The sequence below is a fragment of the Anomaloglossus baeobatrachus genome, chromosome 6, assembly GCF_048569485.1.
Source record: "Anomaloglossus baeobatrachus isolate aAnoBae1 chromosome 6, aAnoBae1.hap1, whole genome shotgun sequence".
Classification (NCBI taxonomy): domain Eukaryota; kingdom Metazoa; phylum Chordata; class Amphibia; order Anura; family Aromobatidae; genus Anomaloglossus; species Anomaloglossus baeobatrachus.
Genome location: NC_134358.1, coordinates 66,423,566 through 66,448,621, shown reverse-complemented (window position 1 = coordinate 66,448,621; position 25,056 = coordinate 66,423,566). Strand labels below are relative to the sequence as shown.

The 25,056-nt window shown below is 52.9% G+C and overlaps 1 protein-coding gene across 2 annotated transcripts in view; it reads left to right on the top strand.

Annotated features, from left to right (window-relative positions):
* OXR1 (oxidation resistance 1) overlaps positions 1-25,056 on the top strand; it is a 660,539-nt gene that overhangs the window by 563,943 nt on the left and 71,540 nt on the right. For both annotated transcript variants that reach the window (XM_075352960.1, XM_075352958.1), the window contains exon 10: positions 15,441-15,612. In XM_075352960.1, the coding sequence (XP_075209075.1) occupies positions 15,441-15,612 (172 nt within the window). The remainder of the gene's footprint in view (positions 1-15,440; positions 15,613-25,056) is intronic.

Genomic DNA, 25,056 nt, shown 5'->3' with positions numbered 1-25,056 from the left:
GACTCAGATAATTGCAGGGTTACTCTAGGTACTGCGTGTCCTGGCAAGTAAACTGGTTCTAGACGTAGCAGAGCCGGGCTCGGCAGAATAAAGCTGCATTTACACGAAGACGATTTAACAATGTTATAAAAGATACAGGCGCTCACACCACAATCTCCGAAAGGGACATGTGCCACTACTAGGCTTCATTTTCAAAAGGGATGCAAAATGCAGACTGTGAATCACTGGGGTTTTGCATGTCTTTTGATTCCGGTTCCCTCCAGTGAATATCTGCATGTTACATGTCTACCCTGTATTACCTATATACAGGCTTACACACACATATGCAATGGCTTCATGTTCTGTAAGCCCAGAGGTCCCCTTGCCATGGGTATCAACCTTATGGTTCAAGATTAAAATCTCTTTTTTGTAAGAAAAACACAAATGTGTGTATTTAATAGATGGATTCACCGTTATCTCCAAGCTGAAATCTTTAGAGTTGGTTTCACCCAAACAAAGATTAAGGCCCGTTTCACACATTAGGCATTTCACCGGATTCACCACGCTCCGGTACAGTGTAATACAGTACAATGGCATCGCAGCAACTCCGGTCACATGCTGTCATGTGACCGGAGCATGTGACCGGAGCTTGACGCGATGCAGTTGTACTGTATTACACTGTACTGGAGTGCGCCGGATCCGGCGAAATGCCTGATGTGTGAAACGGGCCTAAATGACGTAAACATTCATTAGAGCAGTTAGCTGCTGTAAAAATCATACCTGTAGTATAGATTTCACTAATTTTAGTTTTCTTTGTCGCTCCTAATTGGGAGACCCAGACAATTGGGTGTATAGCTATGCCTCCGGAGGCCACACAAAGTATTACACTAAAAGTGTAAAGCCCCTCCCCTTCAGCCTATACACCCCCCGTACTGCTACGGGCTCATCAGTTTTTATGCTTTGTGCGAAGGAGGTCAGACATCCACGCATAGCTCCACAGCTTAGTCAGCAGCAGCTGCTGACTATGTCGGATGGAAGAAAAGAGGGCCCATGACAGGGCCCCCAGCATGCTCCCTTCTCACCCCACTCTTGTCGGCGGTGTTGTTAAGGTTGAGGTATCCATTGCGGGTACGGAGGCTGGAGCCCACATGCTGCTTTCCTTCCCCATCCCTCAATTAGGGCTCTGGGTGAAGTGGGATCCCATCGGTCTCCAGGCACAGGAGACCGTGCTCCATCCACAGCTCCTGAGGACCCTGCTGGATAGGAGCCGAGTATCGTTCAGGGACATGGCCCTGCTACTTGGAGGTACTCTGTGTCCCCGTGGGGACCGCGCACAGCAACACTACAGCATTGCTGGGTGTGCTAGTGCACCGGGGACAGCAGCGCTGGCTGCATTTGTGCCACTATACACTTCAGCGTCGCTGAGTGTGTTTGTGTCTTTCTTCCCGCCCCCAGCCCTGCCAGTCAGGGGAAGGGCGGGACGCTGTACAGGACGGCAGCACTGAGGGCTGCAGCATGCTTTGCATACTCCACCCCCCTCACTCTGCACAGTGGGGCACCAGTTCCCGCACTTTTCTGGGTCACGCCCACGGCTCCCTCCTCTCCCCAGGACGCTGGCAGCCATTCCTCTCAGCTCTGCTAACGCTGGAGAGGAGAGATAAGCTCAAAGAGACCCAGGCAGGAATTCTGGTGCCCACACAAACGCTTTGCGCGGGCGGTAAGCAGCACCTGAGGTGCTGGCCCCACTAGTGCAGAAGTGTATTTATAGTTTATATGATTATAGTCTATACTTTACACTGTAGGGTGCACTGTTGATTTGTGGCTATATACCCTCCTGTATTGCTCAGAGGAGACAACAGCATGTCGTCCACAAATAGCAAGGGTGCCAAGGCACAGACTTACTATGCTGCCTGTGCAGCATGTACGGCTATACTGCCGGCAGGTTCCACTGACCCTCATTGTGTGCAATGCTCGGCCCCTGTGGCACTTTCTCAGCCGGAGCCTCTGCTAGGGGTGGCCCAGGGAGAACCACCTGTTAACACTGTCCAGGTGACAGGGACGGAGTTTGCAGTTTTTACTGAAAGACTTTCTGAGACTATGGCTAAGATATTAGAAGCCTTGCAGTCCAGGCCGGCATCTCAAGCCAGGGGCACTGTGGAATCATTGCCCCCTGGTCCCCCTCAGTGGGAACAGCAATGTCTTCCCGGGGTGTCTCATAGATCCCAGGGTGAGGTCTCTGACACGGACCGCAGCCCCAGACCGCCTAAGCGAGCTCGCTATGAAATCCCCTCGACATCATCACAATGTTCAGGGTCTCAGCGAGAGGACTCTCTGTATGATGAAGCGGAGGTAGCTGATCAGGATTCTGATCCTGAAGCCGCTCTCAACCTTGATACTCCTGATGGGGACGCCATAGTGAATGATCTTATTGCGTCCATCAATGAAATGTTGGATATTTCTCCCTCAGCTCCTCCAGTGGAGGAGTCAGCTTCTCAGCAGGAGAAATTCCGTTTCAGGTTTCCCAAGCGTACAAAGAGTATGTTTCTGGACCACTCTGACTTCAGAGAGGCAGTCCAGAAACACCGAGCTTATCCAGATAAGCGTTTTTCCAAGCGCCTTAAGGATACACGTTACCCTTTTCCCCCTGACGTGGTCAAGGGCTGGACTCAGTGTCCCAAGGTGGATCCTCCAATCTCCAGACTGGCGGCTAGATCCATAGTTGCAGTGGAAGATGGAGCTTCACTCAAGGATGCCACTGACAGACAGATGGAGCTCTGGTTGAAATCCATCTATGAAGCTATCGGCGCGTCTTTTGCTCCAGCATTCGCAGCCGTATGGGCACTCCAAGCTATCTCAGCTGGTCAGGCGCAAATTGACGCACTCACACGTACGTCTGCGCCGCAGGTGGCGTCCATAACCTCTCAAACGTCGGCATTTGCGTCCTACGCTATTAATGCTGTCCTGGACTCTGCGACCCGTACGGCGGTTGCAGCTGTCAATTTGGTGGCAATACGCAGGGCCTTGTGGCTGCGGGAATGGAAGGCAGATTCGGCTTCCAAAAAGTGCTTAACTGGATTGCCATTTTCTGGCGACCGTTTGTTTGGTGAGAGATTGGATGAAATCATCAAACAATCCAAGGGAAAGGAAACATCCTTACCCCAGGCCAAACCAAAAACACCCCAACAGAGGAGGGGACAGTCGAGGTTTCGGTCCTTTCGGGGTACGGGCAGGTCCCAATTCTCCTCGTCCAAAAGGCCTCAGAAGGATCAGAGGAACTCCGACGCATGGCGGTCTAAATCACGCCCTAAAAAGACCGCCGGAGGTGCCGCTACCAAGCTATCGGCGCGTCGTTTGCTCCAGCATTCGCAGCCGTATGGGCACTCCAAGCTATTTCAGCTGGTCTTACACAGATTGACACGGTCACACGTACATCTGTTCCACAGGTGGCATCCTTAACCTCTCAAATGTCTGCATTTGCGTCTTACGCGATTAATGCGGTTCTGGACTCTACGAGCCGTACGGCAGTGGCGTCCGCCAACTCCGTGGTTTTGCGCAGAGCCTTGTGGTTAAGGGAATGGAAAGCAGATTCTGCTTCCAAAAAGTGCTTAACCAGTTTGCCATTTTCTGGTGACCGACTGTTTGGTGAGCGTTTGGATGAAATCATTAAACAGTCCAAGGGTAAGGATTCATCCTTACATCAGCCCAGACAAAACAAACCCCAACAGAGGAGGGGACAGTCGGGGTTTCGGTCCTTTCGAGGCTCGGGCAGGTCCCAATTCTCCTCGTCCAAAAGGACTCAAAAGGATCAGAGGAGCTCAGATTCTTGGCGGGCTCAGTCACGCCCAAAAAAGACAGCCGGAAGACCCGCTACCAAGGCGGCTTCCTCATGACTTACGGCCTCCTCTCTCCGCATCCTCGGTCGGTGGCAGGCTCTCCCGCTTTGGCGACATTTGCTGCCACAGGTCCAAGACCGTTGGGTGAGAGACATTTTGTCTCACGGTTACAGGATAGAGTTCAGCTCTCGTCCTCCGACTCGATTCTTCAGAACATCTCCGCCTCCCGAGCGAGCCAAGGCTCTTCTGCAGGCGGTGGGCATTCTGAAGGCAGAAGGAGTGGTGGTCCCGGTTCCTCTTCAGCAACAGGGTCACGGTTTCTACTCCAACCTGTTTGTGGTTCCAAAGAAGGACGGGTCCTTCCGTCCTGTTTTGGACCTAAAACTGCTCAACAAACACGTAAGGACCAGGCGGTTCCGGATGGAATCCCTCCGCTCCGTCATCGCCTCAATGTCCCAAGGAGATTTCCTAGCATCGATCGATATCAAGGATGCTTATCTCCACGTACCAATTGCTCCAGAGCATCAGCGCTTCTTGCGCTTCGCCATAGGAGACGAACACCTTCAGTTCGTGGCACTGCCTTTCGGCTTGGCGACAGCACCACGGGTCTTCACCAAGGTCATGGCTACAGTAGTTGCGGTCCTCCACTCTCAGGGTCACTCAGTGTTACCTTACTTAGACGATCTGCTGGTCAAGGCACCCTCTCAAGAGGCATGCCAACACAGCCTCAACGTTACTCTGGAGATTCTCCAGAGTTTCGGGTGGATCATCAATTTTCCAAAGTCAAATCTGACACCGGTCCAATCACTGACATATCTTGGCATGGAGTTTCATACTCTTCCAGCGATAGTGAAGCTTCCGCTGGACAAACAGCGTTCACTACAGACAGGGGTACAATCTCTCCTTCAAGGTCGGTCACACCCCTTGAGGCGCCTCATGCACTTCCTGGGGAAGATGGTGGCAGCAATGGAAGCAGTCCCTTTCGCGCAGTTTCACCTGCGTCCTCTTCAATGGGACATCCTACGCAAGTGGGACAGGAGGCCGACGTCCCTAGACAGGAACGTCTCCCTCTCTCAAGCAACCAAAGCTTCCCTTCGGTGGTGGCTTCTTCCCACCTCATTATCGAAAGGAAAATCCTTCCTACCCCCATCCTGGGCGGTGGTCACGACGGACGCGAGCCTGTCAGGGTGGGGAGCAGTTTTTCTCCACCACAGGGCTCAGGGTACGTGGACTCAGCAAGAGTCCTCACTTCAGATCAATGTTCTGGAGATCAGGGCAGTGTATCTTGCCCTAAAAGCGTTCCAGCAGTGGCTGGAAGGCAAGCAGATCCGAATTCAGTCGGACAACTCCACAGCGGTGGCTTACATCAACCACCAAGGTGGGACACGCAGTCGGCAAGCCTTCCAGGAAGTCCGGAGGATTCTGCTGTGGGTGGAAGCCACGGCCTCCACCATCTCCGCAGTTCACATCCCGGGCGTAGAAAACTGGGAAGCAGACTTTCTCAGTCGCCAGGGCATGGACGCAGGGGAATGGTCCCTTCACCCGGACGTGTTTCAGGAGATCTGTTGCCGCTGGGGGATGCCGGACGTCGACCTAATGGCGTCACGGCACAACAACAAGGTCCCAACATTCATGGCTCGATCTCAAGATCACAGAGCTCTGGCGGCAGACGCCTTAGTTCAGGATTGGTCGCAGTTTCAGCTTCCTTATGTGTTTCCTCCTCTGGCGATGTTGCCCAGAGTGTTACGCAAGATAAGGGCCGACTGCCGCCGCGCCATCCTCGTCGCTCCAGACTGGCCGAGGAGGTCGTGGTACCCGGATCTGTGGCATCTCACGGTGGGTCAACCGTGGGCACTGCCAGACCGACCAGACTTGCTATCTCAAGGGCCGTTTTTCCATCTGAATTCTGCGGCCCTCAACCTGACTGTGTGGCCATTGAGTCCTGGATCCTAGCGTCTTCAGGATTATCTCAAGAGGTCATTGCCACTATGAGACAGGCTAGGAAACCAACGTCCGCCAAGATTTCCTCCCTAAGGTGGTATCCCCTTTTCATCTCAATCAGGACATCTCCTTACCCTCGTTTTGTCCTCATCCAGTTCACCAATGTGAAAAGGGTTTGCACTTGTTAGATCTGGTGAGAGCACTCAGACTCTACATTTCTCGTATGGCGCCCCTGCGCCGCTCCGATGCACTCTTTGTCCTTGTCGCTGGCCAGCGTAAAGGGACACAAGCTTCCAAATCAACCCTGGCTCGGTGGATCAAGGAACCAATTCTCGAAGCTTACCGTTCCTCGGGGCTTCCGGTTCCCTCAGGACTGAAGGCCCATTCTACCAGGGCCGTGGGAGCGTCCTGGGCCTTGCGACACCAGGCTACGGCTCAGCAGGTGTGTCAGGCAGCTACCTGGTCGAGCCTGCACACTTTCACGAAACACTATCAGGTGCATACCTATGCTTCGGCAGATGCCAGCCTAGGTAGGCGAGTCCTTCAGGCGGCAGTTGCCCACCTGTAGGACGGAGCCGTTACTGCTCTATTATGAGGTATTATTTACCCACCCAGGGACTGCTTTTGGACGTCCCAATTGTCTGGGTCTCCCAATTAGGAGCGACAAAGAAGAAGGGAATTTTGTTTACTTACCGTAAATTCCTTTTCTTCTAGCTCCAATTGGGAGACCCAGCACCCGCCCCTGTTTTTGTATACACATGTTGTTCATGTTAAATGGTTTCAGTTCTCCGATATTCCTTCGGATTGAATTTACTTTAAACCAGTTTATAATTTTTTCCTCCTTCTGGCTTTTGCACCAAAACTGATGAGCCCGTAGCAGTACGGGGGGTGTATAGGCTGAAGGGGAGGGGCTTTACACTTTTAGTGTAATACTTTGTGTGGCCTCCGGAGGCATAGCTATACACCCAATTGTCTGGGTCTCCCAATTGGAGCTAGAAGAAAAGGAATTTACGGTAAGTAAACAAAATTCCCTTCTCTTTGTCGCTCCTAATTGGGAGACCCAGACAATTGGGTGTATAGCTACTGCCTCCGGAGGCCACACAAAGCATTACACTTAAAAGTGTAAGACCCCTCCCCTTCTGCCTATACACCCCCCGTGGGATCACGGGCTCCTCAGTTTTCAAGCTTTGTGCGAAGGAGGTCAGACATCCACGCATAGCTCCACTGTTTAGTCAGCAGCAGCTGCTGACTATGTCGGATGGAAGAAAAGAGGACCCATACTAGGGTCCCCAGCATGCTCCCTTCTCACCCCACTTTTGTCGGCGGTGTTTGTTAAGGTTGAGGTGCCCATTGCGGGTACGGAGGCTGGAGCCCACATGCTGCATCCTTCCCCATCCTCCTTAGGGCTCTGGGTGAAGTGGGATTTTACCGGTCTCCAGGCACATGGGACCGTGCTCCATCCACAGCCCCCGGGGAATCTGCTGGATATGGAGCGGAGTATCGTCAGGGACAGGCCCTGCTACGTCAAGGTACTCTGTGTCCCCGTACAGACCGCGCGCACACTCCAGCATTGCTGGGTGTGTTAGTGCGCCGGGGACAACAGCGCTGCGCGCTTGTGCCACACTACCACAGCTTGCTGAGGGAGTTATTGTATTGGGAACTGCCGCGCCGGCCGCTGCTGGCAGTTTACACTGCGGCGCGGCTGGGACTTGTGGTGCGCCGGGGACTTCCGCGCTGGCCGTGCATATTTGACGGCCGCGCTTATTACTAGAGTCCCCGGCTTTTGCGGCCTAGTTTCGTTTCGTTCCCGCCCCCAGGCCTGCCAGTCAGGGGAAGGGCGGGACGCTGTACAGAACGTCAGCGCCGAGGGCTGGAGTCTACTTTACATACTCCAGCCCTCACATTGAGCACAGTGGGACGCCAGTTTCCCGCACTTTGTCTGAGGCACGCCCACGGTCCGCCCCTCTTCACAGAACGCCGGCAGCCATTCCTGTGTGCAGTCTGAGCTGGAGAGGGGAGACAAGTTCTGGGAGACCCAGGCACGGGATTCTGGCGACCACACACCCGCTTTGAGCGGGCGGTAAGCGGCACCTCCGGTGCTGACCCCACTAGTGCCGAAGTGTACAATTGTATTTTTATGCTTGCATGCTATACATTGCACTAAACGGTCACTGGTGATTCTTGGCTATATACCCTCCTAGATTGATCAGAGGAGACAACAGCATGTCGTCCGCAAAAAACAAGGGTGCCAAGGCACAGGCTTTCTATGCTGCTTGTACCGCATGTGAGGCTATTCTACCGGCAGGTTCCACTGACCCCCATTGTGTGCAGTGCTCGGCCCCTGTGGCACTTGCTCGGCCGGGGCCCCTGCTGGAGGTGACCCAGAGAGAACCACCTGTGAATACTGTCCAGGTGACGGGGACAGAGTTTGCAGTTTTTGCTGATAGATTGTCTGTGACTATGACTAAAATTCTAGAAACTTTGCAGTCTAGACCAGTAACTCAGACCATGGGCACTGTTGAATCATTGCCCCCTGGTCCCCCTCAGTTGGAACAGCTCCGGGCTCCGGGGGTGTCCCATGCATCCCAGGGTGACGGCTCTGACACGGACGACAGTCCCAGACAGCCTAAGCGAGCTCGCTATGAGCGGCCCTCTACTTCATCACACTGGTCAGGGTCCCAGCAGGAGGATTCTCTGTGTGATGAGGCGGAGGTAGCTGATCAGGATTCTGATCCTGAGACCGCTCTCAATCTGGATACACCTGATGGTGACGCCATAGTGAATGATCTTATCGCGTCCATCAATAGAATGTTGGATATTTCTCCCCCAGCTCCTCCAGTGGAGGAGTCAGCTTCACAGCAGGAGAAATTCCATTTCAGGTATCCCAAGCGTAAATTAAGTACTTTTCTGGACCACTCTGACTTTAGAGAGTCAGTCCAGAAACACCACGCTTATCCAGATAAGCGTTTCTCTAAACGGCTTAAGGATACACGTTATCCCTTTCCTCCTGACGTGATCAAGAGCTGGACCCAGTGTCCCAAAGTGGATCCCCCAATCTCCAGGCTTGCGGCTAGATCCATAGTTGCAGTGGAGGATGGGGCTGCGCTTAAAGATGCCACTGACAGACAGATGGAGCTCTGGTTGAAATCCATCTATGAAGCTATCGGCGCGTCGTTTGCTCCAGCATTCGCAGCCGTATGGGCACTCCAAGCTATTTCAGCTGGTCTTACACAGATTGACACGGTCACACGTACATCTGTTCCGCAGGTGGCATCCTTAACCTCTCAAATGTCTGCATTTGCGTCTTACGCGATTAATGCGGTTCTGGACTCTACGAGCCGTACGGCAGTGGCGTCCGCCAACTCCGTGGTTTTGCGCAGAGCCTTGTGGTTAAGGGAATGGAAAGCAGATTCTGCTTCCAAAAAGTGCTTAACCAGTTTGCCATTTTCTGGTGACCGACTGTTTGGTGAGCGTTTGGATGAAATCATTAAACAGTCCAAGGGTAAGGATTCATCCTTACCTCAGCCCAGACAAAACAAACCCCAACAGAGGAGGGGACAGTCGGGGTTTCGGTCCTTTCGAGGCTCGGGCAGGTCCCAATTCTCCTCGTCCAAAAGGACTCAAAAGGATCAGAGGAGCTCAGATTCTTGGCGGGCTCAGTCACGCCCAAAAAAGACAGCCGGAAGACCCGCTACCAAGGCGGCTTCCTCATGACTTTCGGCCTCCTCTCTCCGCATCCTCGGTCGGTGGCAGGCTCTCCCGCTTTGGCGACATTTGCTGCCACAGGTCCAAGACCGTTGGGTGAGAGACATTCTGTCCCACGGGTACAGGATAGAGTTCAGTTCTCGTCCTCCAACTCGATTCTTCAGAACGTCTCCGCCTCCCGACCGAGCCGATGCTCTTCTGCAGGCGGTGTGCACTCTAAAGGCAGAAGGAGTGGTGATCCCTGTTCCTCTTCAGGAGCAAGGTCACGGTTTTTACTCCAATTTGTTTGTGGTACCAAAAAAGGACGGGTCTTTCCGTCCCGTTCTGGACCTAAAACTTCTCAACAAGCACGTGAAAACCAGATGGTTCCGGATGGAATCCCTCCGCTCCGTCATCGCCGCTATGTCTCAAGGAGATTTCCTAGCATCAATAGACATCAAAGATGCTTATCTCCACGTACCGATTGCTCTAGAGCATCAGCGTTTTCTACGCTTCGTTATAGGAGACGAACACCTTCAGTTCGTAGCCCTGCCTTTTGGTCTGGCGACAGCCCCACGGGTCTTCACCATGGTCATGGCAGCAGTAGTTGCAGTCCTGCACTCTCAGGGACACTCTGTGATCCCTTACTTAGACGATCTGCTTGTCAAGGCGCCTTCTCAGGAGGCATGCCAACACAGCCTGAACGTTGCGCTGGAGACTCTCCAGAGTTTCGGGTGGATCATCAACTTTTCCAAGTCAAATCTAACCCCGACCCAGTCGCTAACTTATCTTGGCATGGAGTTTCATACTCTCTCAGCGATAGTGAAGCTTCCGCTTGTCAAACAGCGTTCACTACAGACAGGGGTGCAATCTCTCCTTCAAGGCCAGTCACACCCCTTGAGACGCCTCATGCACTTCCTAGGGAAGATGGTTGCAGCAATAGAGGCAGTCCCTTTCGCGCAGTTTCATCTGCGTCCACTACAATGGGACATTCTCCGCCAATGGGACGGGAAGTCGAAGTCCCTCGACAGGAACGTCTCCCTTTCTCAGGCGGCCAAGGATTCTCTTCGATGGTGGCTGCTTCCCACCTCATTGTCGAAAGGGAAATCCTTCCTACCCCCATCCTGGGCGGTGGTCACGACAGATGCGAGTCTGTCAGGGTGGGGAGCAGTCTTTCTCCACCACAGGGCTCAAGGTACGTGGACTCAGCAAGAGTCCACCCTTCAGATCAATGTTCTGGAGATCAGGGCAGTGTATCTTGCCCTACAAGCCTTCCAGCAGTGGCTGGAAGGCAAGCAGATCCGAATTCAGTCGGACAACTCCACAGCGGTGGCATACATCAACCACCAAGGAGGAACACGCAGTCGGCAAGCCTTCCAGGAAGTCCGGCGGATTCTGACGTGGGTGGAAGACACGGCTTCCACCATATCCGCAGTTCACATCCCAGGCGTGGACAATTGGGAAGCAGACTTCCTCAGTCGCCAGGGTATAGACGCAGGGGAATGGTCTCTTCACCCGGACGTGTTTCAGGAGATCTGTCGCCGCTGGGGGATGCCGGACGTCGACCTAATGGCGTCTCGGCACAACAACAAGGTCCCGGCTTTCATGGCACGGTCTCACGATCACCGAGCTCTGGCGGCAGACGCCTTAGTTCAAGATTGGTCGCAGTTCCGGCTTCCTTATGTGTTCCCACCTCTGGCACTGTTGCCCAGAGTGCTGCGCAAGATCAGGTCCGACTGCCGTCGCGCCATCCTCGTCGCTCCAGACTGGCCAAGGAGGTCGTGGTACCCGGATCTGTGGCACCTCGCGGTAGGCCAACCGTGGGCACTACCAGACCGACCAGACTTGCTGTCTCAAGGGCCGTTTTTCCATCAGAATTCTGCGGCCCTGAACCTGACTGTGTGGCCATTGAGTCCTGGATTCTAGCGTGTTCAGGATTATCTCAAGAGGTCATTGCCACCATGAGACAGGCTAGAAAACCAACCTCCGCCAAGATATACCACAGGACGTGGAAAATATTCTTATCTTGGTGCTCTGCTCAGGGAGTTTCTCCCTGGCCATTTGCATTGCCTATTTTTCTTTCTTTCCTGCAATCCGGTTTGGAAAAAGGTTTGCCGCTCAGCTCCCTCAAGGGACAAGTCTCAGCGCTATCTGTATTTTTTTCAGAAGCGCCTAGCACAACTTCCTCAGGTACGCACGTTCCTGCAAGGGGTTTGTCATATCGTCCCTCCTTACAAGCGGCCGTTAGAACCCTGGGATCTGAACAGGGTTCTAATTGCTCTTCAGAAGCCGCCTTTCGAGCCTATGAGGGATGTTCCCCTTTCTCGTCTTTCACAGAAAGTGGCTTTTCTAGTAGCGGTCACGTCTCTTCGGAGAGTGTCCGAGCTAGCAGCGCTGTCATGCAAATCTCCCTTCCTGGTGATTCACCAGGACAAGGTGGTTCTGCGCCCGATTCCGGAGTTTCTCCCTAAGGTGGTATCCCCCTTTCATCTCAATCAGGATATCTCCTTACCTTCTTTGTGTCCTCATCCAGTTCATCAATGTGAAAAGGATTTGCATTTGTTGGATCTGGTGAGAGCACTCAGAATCTACATTTCCCGCACGGCGCCCCTGCGCCGCTCGGATGCACTCTTTGTCCTTGTCGCTGGTCAGCGCAAAGGGTCGCAAGCTTCCAAATCCACCCTGGCTCGGTGGATCAAGGAACCAATTCTTGAAGCCTACCGTTCTGCTGGGCTTCCGGTTCCCTCAGGGCTGAAGGCCCATTCTACCAGAGCCGTGGGTGCGTCCTGGGCATTACGGCACCAGGCTTCGGCTCAGCAGGTGTGTCAGGCGGCTACCTGGTCGAGTCTGCACACTTTTACCAAACACTATCAGGTGCATACCTACGCTTCGGCGGAAGTCCTTCAGGCGGCAGTTGCCCACCTGTAGGAAAGGGCTGTTGTTACGGTCCTATCACGAAGGGTTATTATACCCACCCAGGGACTGCTTTTGGACGTCCCAATTGTCTGGGTCTCCCAATTAGGAGCGACAAAGAAGGGAATTTTGTTTACTTACCGTAAATTCCTTTTCTTCTAGCTCCAATTGGGAGACCCAGCACCCGCCCTGTTTTCTTAGGGATTTTTGTTTTTTCGGGTACACATGTTGTTCATGTTGAATGGTTTCGGTTCTCCGATGTTTCTTCGGATTGAATTTGTTCTTAAACCAGTTATTGGCTTTCCTCCTTCTTGCTTTTGCACTAAAACTGAGGAGCCCGTGATCCCACGGGGGGTGTATAGGCAGAAGGGGAGGGGTCTTACACTTTTAAGTGTAATGCTTTGTGTGGCCTCCGGAGGCAGTAGCTATACACCCAATTGTCTGGGTCTCCCAATTGGAGCTAGAAGAAAAGGAATTTACGGTAAGTAAACAAAATTCCCTTCTTTACGAAAACTTTTTTTTTTTTTTTTCTCCCCCTTACACGTGTAAATGAAGGGTCCTTGCTGCACCCTTAGTGTGGCAAAAGGCTCAGTGCACCGTTTTGCCTCCTCAATTACTAACCTGTGCAGCATCCATTCTGTTGATTTGATAACACTGGTTTCGAGTGCTGTCTAAATTGAATCCTCAGACTCGTCCTGCTCTTGTCCTGCTCTCCTGTCTGCCGGGCGCTCTCCTTGTCCTGCTCTCCTGTCTGCCGGGCGCTCGCCTCGTCCTGCTCTCCTGTCTGCCGGGCGCTCGCCTCGTCCTGCTCTCCTGTCTGCCGGGCGCTCGCCTCGTCCTGCTCTCCTGTCTGCCGGGCGCTCGCCTCGTCCTGCTCTCCTGTCTGCCGGGCGCTCGCCTCGTCCTGCTCTCCTGTCTGCCGGGCGCTCGCCTCGTCCTGCTCTCCTGTCTGCCGGGCGCTCGCCTCGTCCTGCTCTCCTGTCTGCCGGGCGCTCGCCTCGTCCTGCTCTCCTGTCTGCCGGGCGCTCGCCTCGTCCTGCTCTCCTGTCTGCCGGGCGCTCGCCTCGTCCTGCTCTCCTGTCTGCCGGGCGCTCGCCTCGTCCTGCTCTCCTGTCTGCCGGGCGCTCGCCTCGTCCTGCTCTCCTGTCTGCCGGGCGCTCGCCTCGTCCTGCTCTCCTGTCTGCCGGGCGCTCGCCTCGTCCTGCTCTCCTGTCTGCCGGGCGCTCGCCTCGTCCTGCTCTCCTGTCTGCCGGGCGCTCGCCTCGTCCTGCTCTCCTGTCTGCCGGGCGCTCGCCTCGTCCTGCTCTCCTGTCTGCCGGGCGCTCGCCTCGTCCTGCTCTCCTGTCTGCCGGGCGCTCGCCTCGTCCTGCTCTCCTGTCTGCCGGGCGCTCGCCTCGTCCTGCTCTCCTGTCTGCCGGGCGCTCGCCTCGTCCTGCTCTCCTGTCTGCCGGGCGCTCGCCTCGTCCTGCTCTCCTGTCTGCCGGGCGCTCGCCTCGTCCTGCTCTCCTGTCTGCCGGGCGCTCGCCTCGTCCTGCTCTCCTGTCTGCCGGGCGCTCGCCTCGTCCTGCTCTCCTGTCTGCCGGGCGCTCGCCTCGTCCTGCTCGCCTGTCTGCCGGGCGCTCGCCTCGTCCTGCTCGCCTGTCTGCCGGGCGCTCGCCTCGTCCTGCTCGCCTGTCTGCCGGGCGCTCGCCTCGTCCTGCTCGCCTGTCTGCCGGGCGCTCGCCTTGTCCTGCTCGCCTGTCTGCCGGGCGCTCGCCTCGTCCTGCTCGCCTGTCTGCCGGGCGCTCGCCTCGTCCTGCTCGCCTGTCTGCCGGGCGCTCGTCTCGTCCTGCTCGTCTGTCTGCCGGGCGGCCTCTCACTTCACACAGGATTACATACAGTAGTGAGCTGCAGCAGATGGAAGAATGACATAAGAGCGTGCCTGCGCTGACACGTGGTGTTTGCAGGGCCTAGGGATTTAATTCGGGCAGCGTTCCAAAACGAGTGCTGGCAATCCACATAAGGGGAGCTGCAGAGGATTGTAATTGAGAGGGTGGAATCATGCACATGCCCTTTGGCCACACCAAGGGTGCACCAAGGACCCCTCATTAACAGTGATTTGGTTTTTTTTGTATTTAATATAATAAAACTAAATTGAATCTTTAGGGATGACACCCTAATTACAGGGGTCAGGAGTTGCTGACTGAAATGCATGTGCTTTAGTGGTGTATTCTCATCAGAACTGTCCTTGTCTGCACATACTGTACATACCAGGACGCGAGCACAGTGGGCGGCTGTTGTACATCTGTCCTTTTTTCATTATGGCGATCGTGCACTTGTCTCTTGGCAGGTATATACAGACGCAGCACAATACAGAAGTGCGCGGTGATGGGACCACCCTTTTACATAAAGTGGTGCTGCAGTTATAGCTGCTATTAGGATGCTGCTGTGCAAAAAGGGGGATGCAATCTGATGGCTCTGGTTAGACATGATGCTTTGCAGCGCAGAAAACCTGGGCTCAAATCTGACCAAAACCAAGATCTCTAAGGAGTTTTATAAGGTTTGATCAGGGCCTTATTACTCTGATCCGCCTTCATCGGGTCTATGATGGCTCACATATAGACACAAATTCACAAAAAATCCCACAGAAAAAGAATGGGCCATTTACCAACACCATATAAGAATAGCAATGCACTAGCCCAATGCAGCAGCCCCCATAATAAACCCTCATCTATGTGCATGGTTAATACGTTAATACAACGGCAGCCTCCACCTCCATGAATTGGTAGTGTGAGTGGTGGTTTTATTAGTATTTTGCACCTGTGCTGTCCCCACATCCCCCCCCATCCCTGCTTTTATCAGGTGGGGGGCAGCACAGGTGAAAAATACTAATAAAACCACCAGTCATTCTACCAATTCATGGAGGTGGAGGCTGCCCTTGTATTAACCGTGCACACAGATGAGGGTTTATCATGTAAGGCTGCTGCATCCTGTATTGCATTGGTCTGACCTGGTGTTGGCAATGTCCTTTTCGTTTCCATAGACCATATCTACGATGGCCAGATCCTTAGAGGAATGAAGCAGACTTTAATACATGTGTTTCTCCTACAGGTGTATGTTCTGCTATTGCCAAAGAGAAGCGAAGGCACAGATCTCACAAGTACTTGTGCCTAAGAGTCGGGAAACCAATGAGGAAAACCTTTGTGTCTCAGGCCAGCGCGTCCATGCAGCAGTACGCACAGAGGGACAAGCTGGAGTACTGGTTTGCTGTTCCCCATGAGAGGTATCTAGCTTTTATTTTGACTACTGCAAAAATGCATGTGTGTGCTTTTTTTTCATATTGATTTTTTTTATTTAAGGTATCCCTTTTGTCGGCAATCCAGATTAGTTATTACAGGTCCCCGTGGCAGGCCAGCTCTCCTGAAGTTGGCCATATCAATAAGATGGCTGACTGCTGAACGATGCCGTGGCAGGCGGATATCTCTTGAGTCCCCATACGAGTGCAGTGTTTTCCAGTGGGGGGGAGAGAAGAAAGCTCCTGCCAGATACCTCTTGTCAATCGGCCCCTGTGTTGATCAGTCATCCAATCCGAGTGCAATCGGCACATTTTGACGATTTTTAGCTAAGGTCTTTTTAGGGGCCTTCAGTGTCCCGCTAACAGATTTACCATGCACTAAGCAGACTTGCCCAGTATTTCCTATGTTCTCCAGTTCCTCATCAATTGATGGCCACTGTGTAGGTGTATGGCCGCCTACATGACCCATGTATAAATAAATATGTTGCACCAGACAAGAACTGTTGAATGAAAAACCTCAAACAAAAGCCTGATATCTGGGTAATTGGGACATCCAGACAAGCTGTGATCTGTGCAGTTTTTGGGCAAAAAATGTTTGAATCCTCTGCAGCGCCATCAAAGGGTAAATTCAGGATAACAGGCTCCAGGCACAGGGCAAGCACGGGCACCTGGAAGGCTGCTCCTCTATCCCCAACACCGCTTTCCTCTGGCTCTTCCTCCTTTTTTTTTTTCTTTTTATGACCTCGTTCCCACTCTGGTGTGGTGTTGTGTTGTTTTTTTTTTTTTTTTTTTTACACTTTGCCTTTTCTTGTCACTTGAAATTTCCCTCACCCCTTTGCCTGGATTGTAGCTCAACCACCATGATATCCCCAGGAGCTCCGAACTGCCCGCAGTAAGAACATGCCCCCTTCTTCTCACCCATCCCAAGTGGGCTGCATTTCTGACACCAACCTAACCATGGTATCCAAGCCTTTGGTTTCGGTCATTGAATGACTGCCCAATTTTACCGCCACCACGGGAGTCCCGCATGCTTCCCAGGGTGAGTCCGTCTATCCATTCCCTCAGCTCCGACATGGCAGATCATGCAAACAATCCAAAAATCAATCACGCTCTATCTAATCTTCCAGGTTTCAATCAAATTCTGTGTCCTCCAGAATAGCTTCCTTCTTTCTGTTGCTGTCCTTCCTACAACACGCCGGCGGCTTTGGGAGTCGGACTCTCGTTCCGAGTCAGATTCCAATCTGGACTCTGAACAGATTTCTAAGCTACGTGATATCGTGGATAATCTGATCATAGCCATTAGACTCAACGTGAAGAATGAGGAACCTGCACAGACATGGCAATCTGTACCCTTCAAGAAGTCTAAAATGTCTCCTCATGTTTTCGCCAACCATGGAGAATTCAAAGGAATTTTAACCAGGGAATGGAAGCATCTGGGGAAGAAGTAAAAAAAAAAAAAAAAAAAAAAAAAAGTTTTCAAAGAAGGGAATGCATGGAGGTTCTGTACCCTTTTCCATACCATCTTCTGCAAAGATGGGCAGAATTCCCCCTCAATGTCACCCTCAGTGGAGAGCAGTGAGACCGGGGAATCCACTAACGCTGTTCTACTACCCTCAGATGGGGCAATGCTTGGGTTCGGGACGTTGTCTTCTATGGCTACAAATAGTTTTCCTCCCTCCCTCTCTTGCTTTTTTGAATTCCATCCCCTGAAGGATCCTGCTTTCATCCCTGGTTTCTTCAAGGCCATCCATTCACTCCTCAGGTCTTCTATAGGCATTCCCTGTTCCTTCTCACGAATACTTCTCCGCTTACAAAGCCATACTTTTTGTAGTCCCAAAGAAGGATGGATTCGTACGTCCTATCTTGGACCACAAGTTAAAGAACAGGCGCGTCCACCACTTCAGGGTGGAGTCACTCCATTCAGTGATGGCCTCCATAGAGCCCGAGAACTTCCGATGTTCCAGTTTTCCACCCCACCAGAGATTTTTGCATTTCACAGTTCAGGATTCCTATTTTCAGTTCACAACTCTGCCGTTTGGCCTATCCACAGCGCCCAGGGTCTTCACGAAACTGATGGTGGCCATTGTTAGGATCAGAGGCATTCTCTTCATCCTTTACCTGGATGACATCCTGATCAAAGAGCCTTCCCATTCAGCATAGGAATAGAGGCTGAAAGAGACAAGTGCAATAGGGTCTCAACTGGTTCAGGGTCTCAACTGGTGCTGGAAGAGAATGCTCACCGGATTGGGCTTACACCTTAAACGCATAGACGCGGATGTAATCATACTTTGTTTTCAAAGCTGGATTTCTTTGTCGCTCCATTGGGAGACCCAGACAATTGGGTGTATAGCTTCTGCCTCCGGAGGCCACACAAAGTATTACACTTTAAAAAGTGTAACCCCTCCCCTCTGCCTATACACCCTCCCGTGCATCACGGGCTCCTCAGTTTTATGCTTTGTGTGGAAGGAGGCACACATCCACTCATGCATTCTCATATTAGTTATATCGGTTGGAAGAAAAGTGGGCCCCCATGGGGCCCCCGGCATGTTCCCTTCTCACCCCACTACGTCGGCGGTGCTGTTAAGGTTGAGGTACCCATTGCGGGTACAAAGGCCGGAGCCTCATGCCGTTTTCCTTCACCATCCCTTAGCGGCTCTGGGAGAAGTGGGATCCTGACCGGTCATCCAGTTACTGGAACCGTGCTCCCTCCGCAGCCCCTGTGGGAATCTGCCGGACAGGAGTCTATTTATCCTCAGGGACCGGGCCCTGCATCTCTAAGGTACTCTGTGTCCCCATGGGGGCTGTGCATGGAGCGCCTTCATCCCGGACGCTGCAGCAGCTGCTGTTTTGTGAAGACCGGCGGACTTCCGCGCCGACCGCGCCTGCTTGTTGGCCGCGGTCTTAAATTTAGTCCCCGGCTTCATTGCGGCCTAGTAGCAAAACTCCCGCCCCCGGGCCTGTCTGTCAGGGGTAAGGGCGGGACTGCCGACCTGACGTCGGATGTGAGGGCCGGAGCATCCTGTATGTTTCCTCCCCCCTCACTGATCACTGTGGGGACCCCAGATTCCCGCACTTTTCTAGCGCCGCCCACGGCTCCACTCCTCCCCAGAGAGCTCCGGCAGCCATTTTTTTGACATTCTGCCGGTGGAGGATTTCCAGGAAAGAGCTCTGCAACTCTGGGAGACCTAAGGCAGGGAATCTGGAGGACACACGCTCCGCTTTTTAGCGGTCGGTAAGCCACACCAGTCACCCGGTGCTGGTCCCCTTAGGGTGCCGGAATAGATAATATATAAATATATATAAATAAATAAATATATATATATATATATAAAAAATTTCTGTTCGGTCGGCCTATATACCTTTTCCCATATACCCTCAGTGATCACTCCCCTAGGAGACAACAGCATGTCGTCCACAAGGAGCAAGGGTGCCAAGGCACAGGGTTATTTTGCGGCCTGTACCTCTTGTGCGGCTATGTTACCTGCGGGTTCCACCTACCCTCACTGTGAGCAATGCTCGACCCCTGTTTTGCTTGCTCAGCCGGAGCCTCGGTCACTAGTAGTCCCCCCGGCTCAGGTAGACCCCCCTGCTCCCCCTGTCCAGGCGGCAGGGACAGAGTTTGCCGTTTTTGCTGAGAAACTCTGAGTCACTTTCACAATCCATGGCTCAGTCTATGGACAAATGGTCTGCCAAGCTGCTTGAAGCTTTGCAGTCCAGACCGGTCCTTACACAGGCCCCGGGCCCTGTTGGATCGTCCCCTCCAGGCCCCTCTGTCCGCGCCGCAGCGCGCTCCCAGGGGGGGCCCTAGGTCTCACGTGGAGGACTCCTGCCCGGACCACAGTCCCAGACCGGCTAAGCGGGCTCGCTGGGAATCTTCCCCGACTTCTTCACGCTGCTCGGGTTCCCAGCTTGAGGACTCTCTGGAGGACGAGGCGGACGTCGCAGCTCAGGGCTCTGACCCTGACGTTGCACTCAATCTTGATACACCTGAAGGGGCCGCCATAGTAAATGACCTTATCTCGTCCATCAACCAGGTGTTAGATATATCTCCCCCGCCGCCACCTGTAGAGGAGTCGACTTCTCAGCAGGAGAAACACCAGTTTCGGTTCCCTAAACGTACACGGAGTGCGTTTTTCGATCACTCTAACTTCAGAGATGCTGTCCAGAAGCCCAGAGCGGTTCCGGACAAGCGCTTTACTAAGCGCCTTACTGACACACGTTACCCCTTCCCCTCTGACGTTGTTAAGGGTTGGGCTCAATGTCCCAAGGTGGATCCTCCAGTCTCTAGATTGGCGGCTAGATCTGTGGTATCGGTTGCAGATGGCTCATCGCTAAAAGATGCCACTGACAGGCAGAGCTCCTGGTGAAATCCATCTATGAAGCCACGGGCGCGTCTTTTGCCCCGGCTTTTGCAGCCGTGTGAGCACTCCAAGCTATCTCAGCTTGTCTGGCTGAGATTAATGCGGTCACACGTAATTCTGCTCCGCAGGTTGCGTCTTTGACTTCTCAGGCGTCAGCTTTTTCTTCCTACGCCATGAACGCAGTTCTAGACTCTGCTAGCCGTACAGCGGTGGCATCCGCTAATTCTGTGGCAGTCCGCAGGGCCATGTGGCTGCGCGAATGGAAGGCAGACTCTGCTTCCAAGAGGTTCTTAACCGGTTTGCCGTTTTCTGGCGACCGATTGTTTGGCGAACGATTGGATGAGATTATTAAGGAATCCAAGGGAAAGGACTCCTCCTTACCCCAGTTCAAACCGAAGAGACCTCAGCAACGGAAAATACAATCGAGGTTTCGGTCCTTTCGTCCCTCCGCCAAGCCCCAATCCTCTTCGTCCAACAGGCCGGAGAAAGGCCAGAGGAACTCCTATGCGTGGCGGGCTAAGCCACGCCCCCAAAAACCCGCCGGAGGCAATGCCTCCAAGGCGGCCTCTTCATGACTCTCGGCATCCCCGAACCGCATCCTCGGTCGGTGGCAGGCTCTCCCGCTTTTGCGACGCCTGGTGGCCACATGTTCAAGACCGATGGGTGAGAGACATTCTGTCTCACTGTTACAGGATAGAGTTCAGCTCTCGTCCCCCGACTCGTTTCTTCATAACCTCTCCGCCCCCCGCGCGGGCCGATGCACTTTTTCAGGTGGTGGACGCTCTGAAGACAGAAGGAGTTGTGATCCCTGTTCCCCCCCCCCAGGAACATGGTCGCGGCTTTTACTCCAACTTGTTCGTGGTGCCAAAGAAGGACGCTTCGTTCCGTCCCGTTCTGGACCTCAAACTACTCAACAGACATGTGAGCATCAGACGGTTTCGGATGGAATCTCTCCGCTCGGTCATCGCGTCGATGTTACAAGGAGACTTCCTAGCATCGATCGACATCAAGGATGCTTATCTCCATGTGCCGATCGCACCCGAACATCAACGCTTTTTGCGTTTCGCCATCGGGGACGAACACCTTCAATTCGTGGCATTGCCTTTCGGCCTGGCGACAGCCCCACGGGTGTTCACCAAGGTCATGGCATCTGTTGTGGCGGTCCTACACTCTCAGGGCCACTCGGTGATTCCCTACTTAGACGATCTCCTAGTCAGGGCACCTTCTCAGATGGCGTGTCAAAACAGCCTTACCGTCGCTCTGGCGACTCTCCAGCAGTTCGGGTGGATCATCAACTTCCCAAAATCCAAGTTGACACCGACCCAATCACTGACCTATCTAGGGATGGAGTTTCATACACAGTCAGCAGTAGTCAAGCTACCGCTGGACAAACAGCTTTCTCTGCAGGCAGGGGTGCAATCTCTTCTTCGGGGTCAGTCACACCCCTTGAGGCGTCTCATGCACTTCCTGGGGAAGATGATGGCAGCGATGGAGGCAGTGCCCTTCGCGCAATTCCATCTGCGGCCACTCCAGTGGGACATTCTCCGCAAATGGGACAGGAGGTCGACTTCCCTCGTCAGGAACGTCTCTCTTTCCCTTGCAACCAAGACGTCACTTCAGTGGTGGCTCCTTCCCAACTCTCTGTCGCAGGGAAAATCCTTCCTACCCCCCAACCTGGGCTGTGGTCACCACGGACGCGAGCCTGTCAGGGTGGGGGGCGCTTTTTCTCCACCACAGGGCTCAGGGAACCTGGACTCCGATAGAGTCTTCCCTTCAGATCAATATTCTGGAGATAAGGGCAGTGTATCTAGCCCTATTGGCTTTTCATCGGTGGCTGGAGGGCAGGCAGATCCGTATCCAGTCGGACAACGCCACTGCCGTCGCATACATCAACCACCAAGGAGGCACTCGCAGTCGTCAAGTCCGACGGATTCTGCAGTGGGTGGAAGCCACAGCCTCCACCATCTCCGCAGTTCACATCCCGGGCGTAGAAAACTGGGAAGCAGATTTTCTCAGTCGTCAGGGCATGGACGCGGGTGAATGGTCTCTTCACCCAGACGTGTTTCGAGAGATCTGTCGCCGCTGGGGAACGCCAGACGTCGATCTTATGGCGTCACGGCACAACAACAAAGTCCCGGCATTTATGGCCCGGTCTCAAGATCACAGAGCTCTGGCGGCTGACGCTTTAGTTCAGGATTGGTCGCAGTTTCGACTGCCTTATGTATTTCCTCCTCTGGCGATGCTGCCCAGAGTGCTGCGCAAAATCAGGTCCGACTGTCGTCGCGCCATTCTCGTCGCCCCAGATTGGCCGAGGCGGTCGTGGTACCTGGATCTGTGGCATCTCGCGGTGGGTCAACCGTGGGCGCTCCCAGACCGCCCAGACTTGCTGTCACAAGGGCCGTTTTTCCATCTGAATTCTGTGGCCCTCAACCTGACTGTGTGGCCATTGAGTCCTGGCTCCTAGCGTCCTCAGGGTTATCTCAAGATGTCATTGCCACCATGAGACAGGCCAGGAAACCAACGTCCGCCAAGATCTATCACAGGTCTTGGAGGATCTTCTTATCCTGGTGCTCTGATAATGGTTTTACTCCCTGGCCCTTTGCCTTACCCACTTTTCTTTCATTCCTCCAATCCGGAATGGACAAGGGTTTGTCTCTCGGCTCTCTCAAGGGACAAGTATCGGCGCTATCCGTATTTTTTTCAAAAGCGTCTAGCCAGGCTTCCGCAGGTCCGCACGTTCCTGCAGGGAGTTTGCCACATAGTCCCACCTTTATAAGCGTCCGCTGGAACCCTGGGACCTTAACAGGGTGCTAACGGCTCTTCAGAAACCACCTTTCGAGCCGCTGCGGGATGTCTCTTTATCACGTCTTTCGCAGAAGGTGGCATTTCTAGTGGCAGTTACATCGCTCCGTAGAGTGTCGGAGCTGGCAGCGCTGTCATGCAAAGCCCCCTTCCTGGTTTTTCACCAGGATAAGGTGGTTCTGCGTCCTGTTCCGGAATTTCTCCCTAAGGTGGTATCTCCTTTTCATCTCAATCAGGATATCTCCTTACCTTCATTTTGCCCTAATCCAATTCACCAATGTGAAAAGGATTTGCACTCATTAGATCTGGTGAGAGCACTCCGGCTCTACGTGTCTCGCACGGCGCCCCTGCGCCGTTCAGATGCGCTCTTTGTCCTTGTCGCTGGCCAGCGTAAGGGTTCGCAGGCTTCCAAGTCAACCTTGGCTCGGTGGATCAAGGAACCGATTCTTGAAGCCTACCGTTCTTCTGGGCTTCCGCTTCCTTCAGGGCTGAAAGCCCATTCTACCAGAGCCGTGGGTGCGTCCTGGGCATTGCGGCACCGGGCTACGGTTCAACAGGTGTGTCACGCGGCTACCTGGTCTAGTCTGCACACTTTCACGAAACACTATCAGGTGCATACCTATGCTTCGGCAGACGCCAGTCTAGGTAGGCGAGTCCTTCAGGCGGCGGTTGCCCACCTGTAAGAGGGGGTCGTTTTCGGCTCTTTTTTTATCGAGGTATTCTTTTACCCACCCAGGGACTGCTTTTGGACGTCCCAATTGTCTGGGTCTCCCAATGGAGCGACAAAGAAGAAGGGAATTTTGTTTACTTACCGTAAATTCCTTTTCTTCTAGCTCCTATTGGGAGACCCAGCACCCGCCCCTGTTCCCTTCGGGCTGGTTGTTCTTTTGTGTACACATGTTGTTCATGTTGAATTGTTCTTTTGGTTCATGGTTTTCAGTTCTCCGAACATCCTTCGGATTGAATTTACCTTAGACCAATTTATAAGTTTCCTCCTTCCTGCTTTTGCACCAAAACTGAGGAGCCCGTGATGCACGGGAGGGTGTATAGGCAGAGGGGAGGGGTTACACTTTTTAAAGTGTAATACTTTGTTAGGCCTCCGGAGGCAGAAGCTATACACCCAATTGTCTGGGTCTCCCAATAGGAGCTAGAAGAAAAGGAATTTACGGTAAGTAAACAAAATTCCCTTCTTTTTTTACTTTTGCACTCTGTATTCAGGCCATGATGGAGCCCTTTTCGAGCTCTTAACAGAAGGTGGACATTTGTAAAGGTGAACTGGATTTTTCATTATACTTCTACGTAAAACTACATATTGTAGTTTAATGTCCTGAAGGAGTTATTACTTTGAGACCCAATAAAATACTTGGGTTATACTTACCTGGCTTGCATCCATATACCTGATCCATTGGCAGCGTAGATTTTTTAACCCTTTTATCTCCTGTTATATATCCCCTCAGAAGATCGTGAGAGCTTTCAGATCACCTTGGCCACTTTGCTTTGTTAGTGAGCCAGCTAAAATTAGAAAAGTTGTTGCTTTTCTGGCCCAATGTATTGTTTTCCTGGGAATATTGTATAACACACGTGCGCAAGAGTCTACCTGCCCGAAGACAAGCACTCTGCCCCTCTAAAAGGATTTTTTGTTCTCAGACGTTCCTCCCCATACTCTCTCCAATTCGACATAAGTGTTCTGGGCAAGATGGTAGCTGCAACGGGTTGGACCCATTGAAGTGTAGAGAGGCGCTCAGTTCCACGCTCTCCTCATTAAGCTTTTTCTCTTATCAAGAGGGGACATGCCCACTCCCTAGGTCACCACAGTAGCACTTTCCTCCCTAATCAATACATTTCTGGAATGGTCGAGATGTTCTCCCCTCATTCTTCACTGAAGATCCTGCAGGCTGCAGTGGTCTAAGCTCAGACTTAAAGGGAACCTGTCACCGTTTTTTCGGCATACAAGTCTCTTGTGTCCCTCCAATGAAGGCTCCAAAAACCAAACTGATTTTAAAGTGGATGCTCAATCTTTTTGTGTGATGTTTGTCATCATGGAGAAGCTGCTGCTGGTGACCAGACACCCACACCTCATGTACCATCTCGCCAGGATGCTACATGAGGTATGGATGGACATTGTAGAGATTAGTACATTGTTGGAAAATTATTTTGAAACTACTTTTTCCTAGGTGGTGCTTGTGGTTGTTGTGGTGCTTGTGGTGGTTGTTGTGTTTTTTTTTTTTTTTTAAAGTTTTTTACTCGTCCAGCAGGGAGTCTGCTCCGC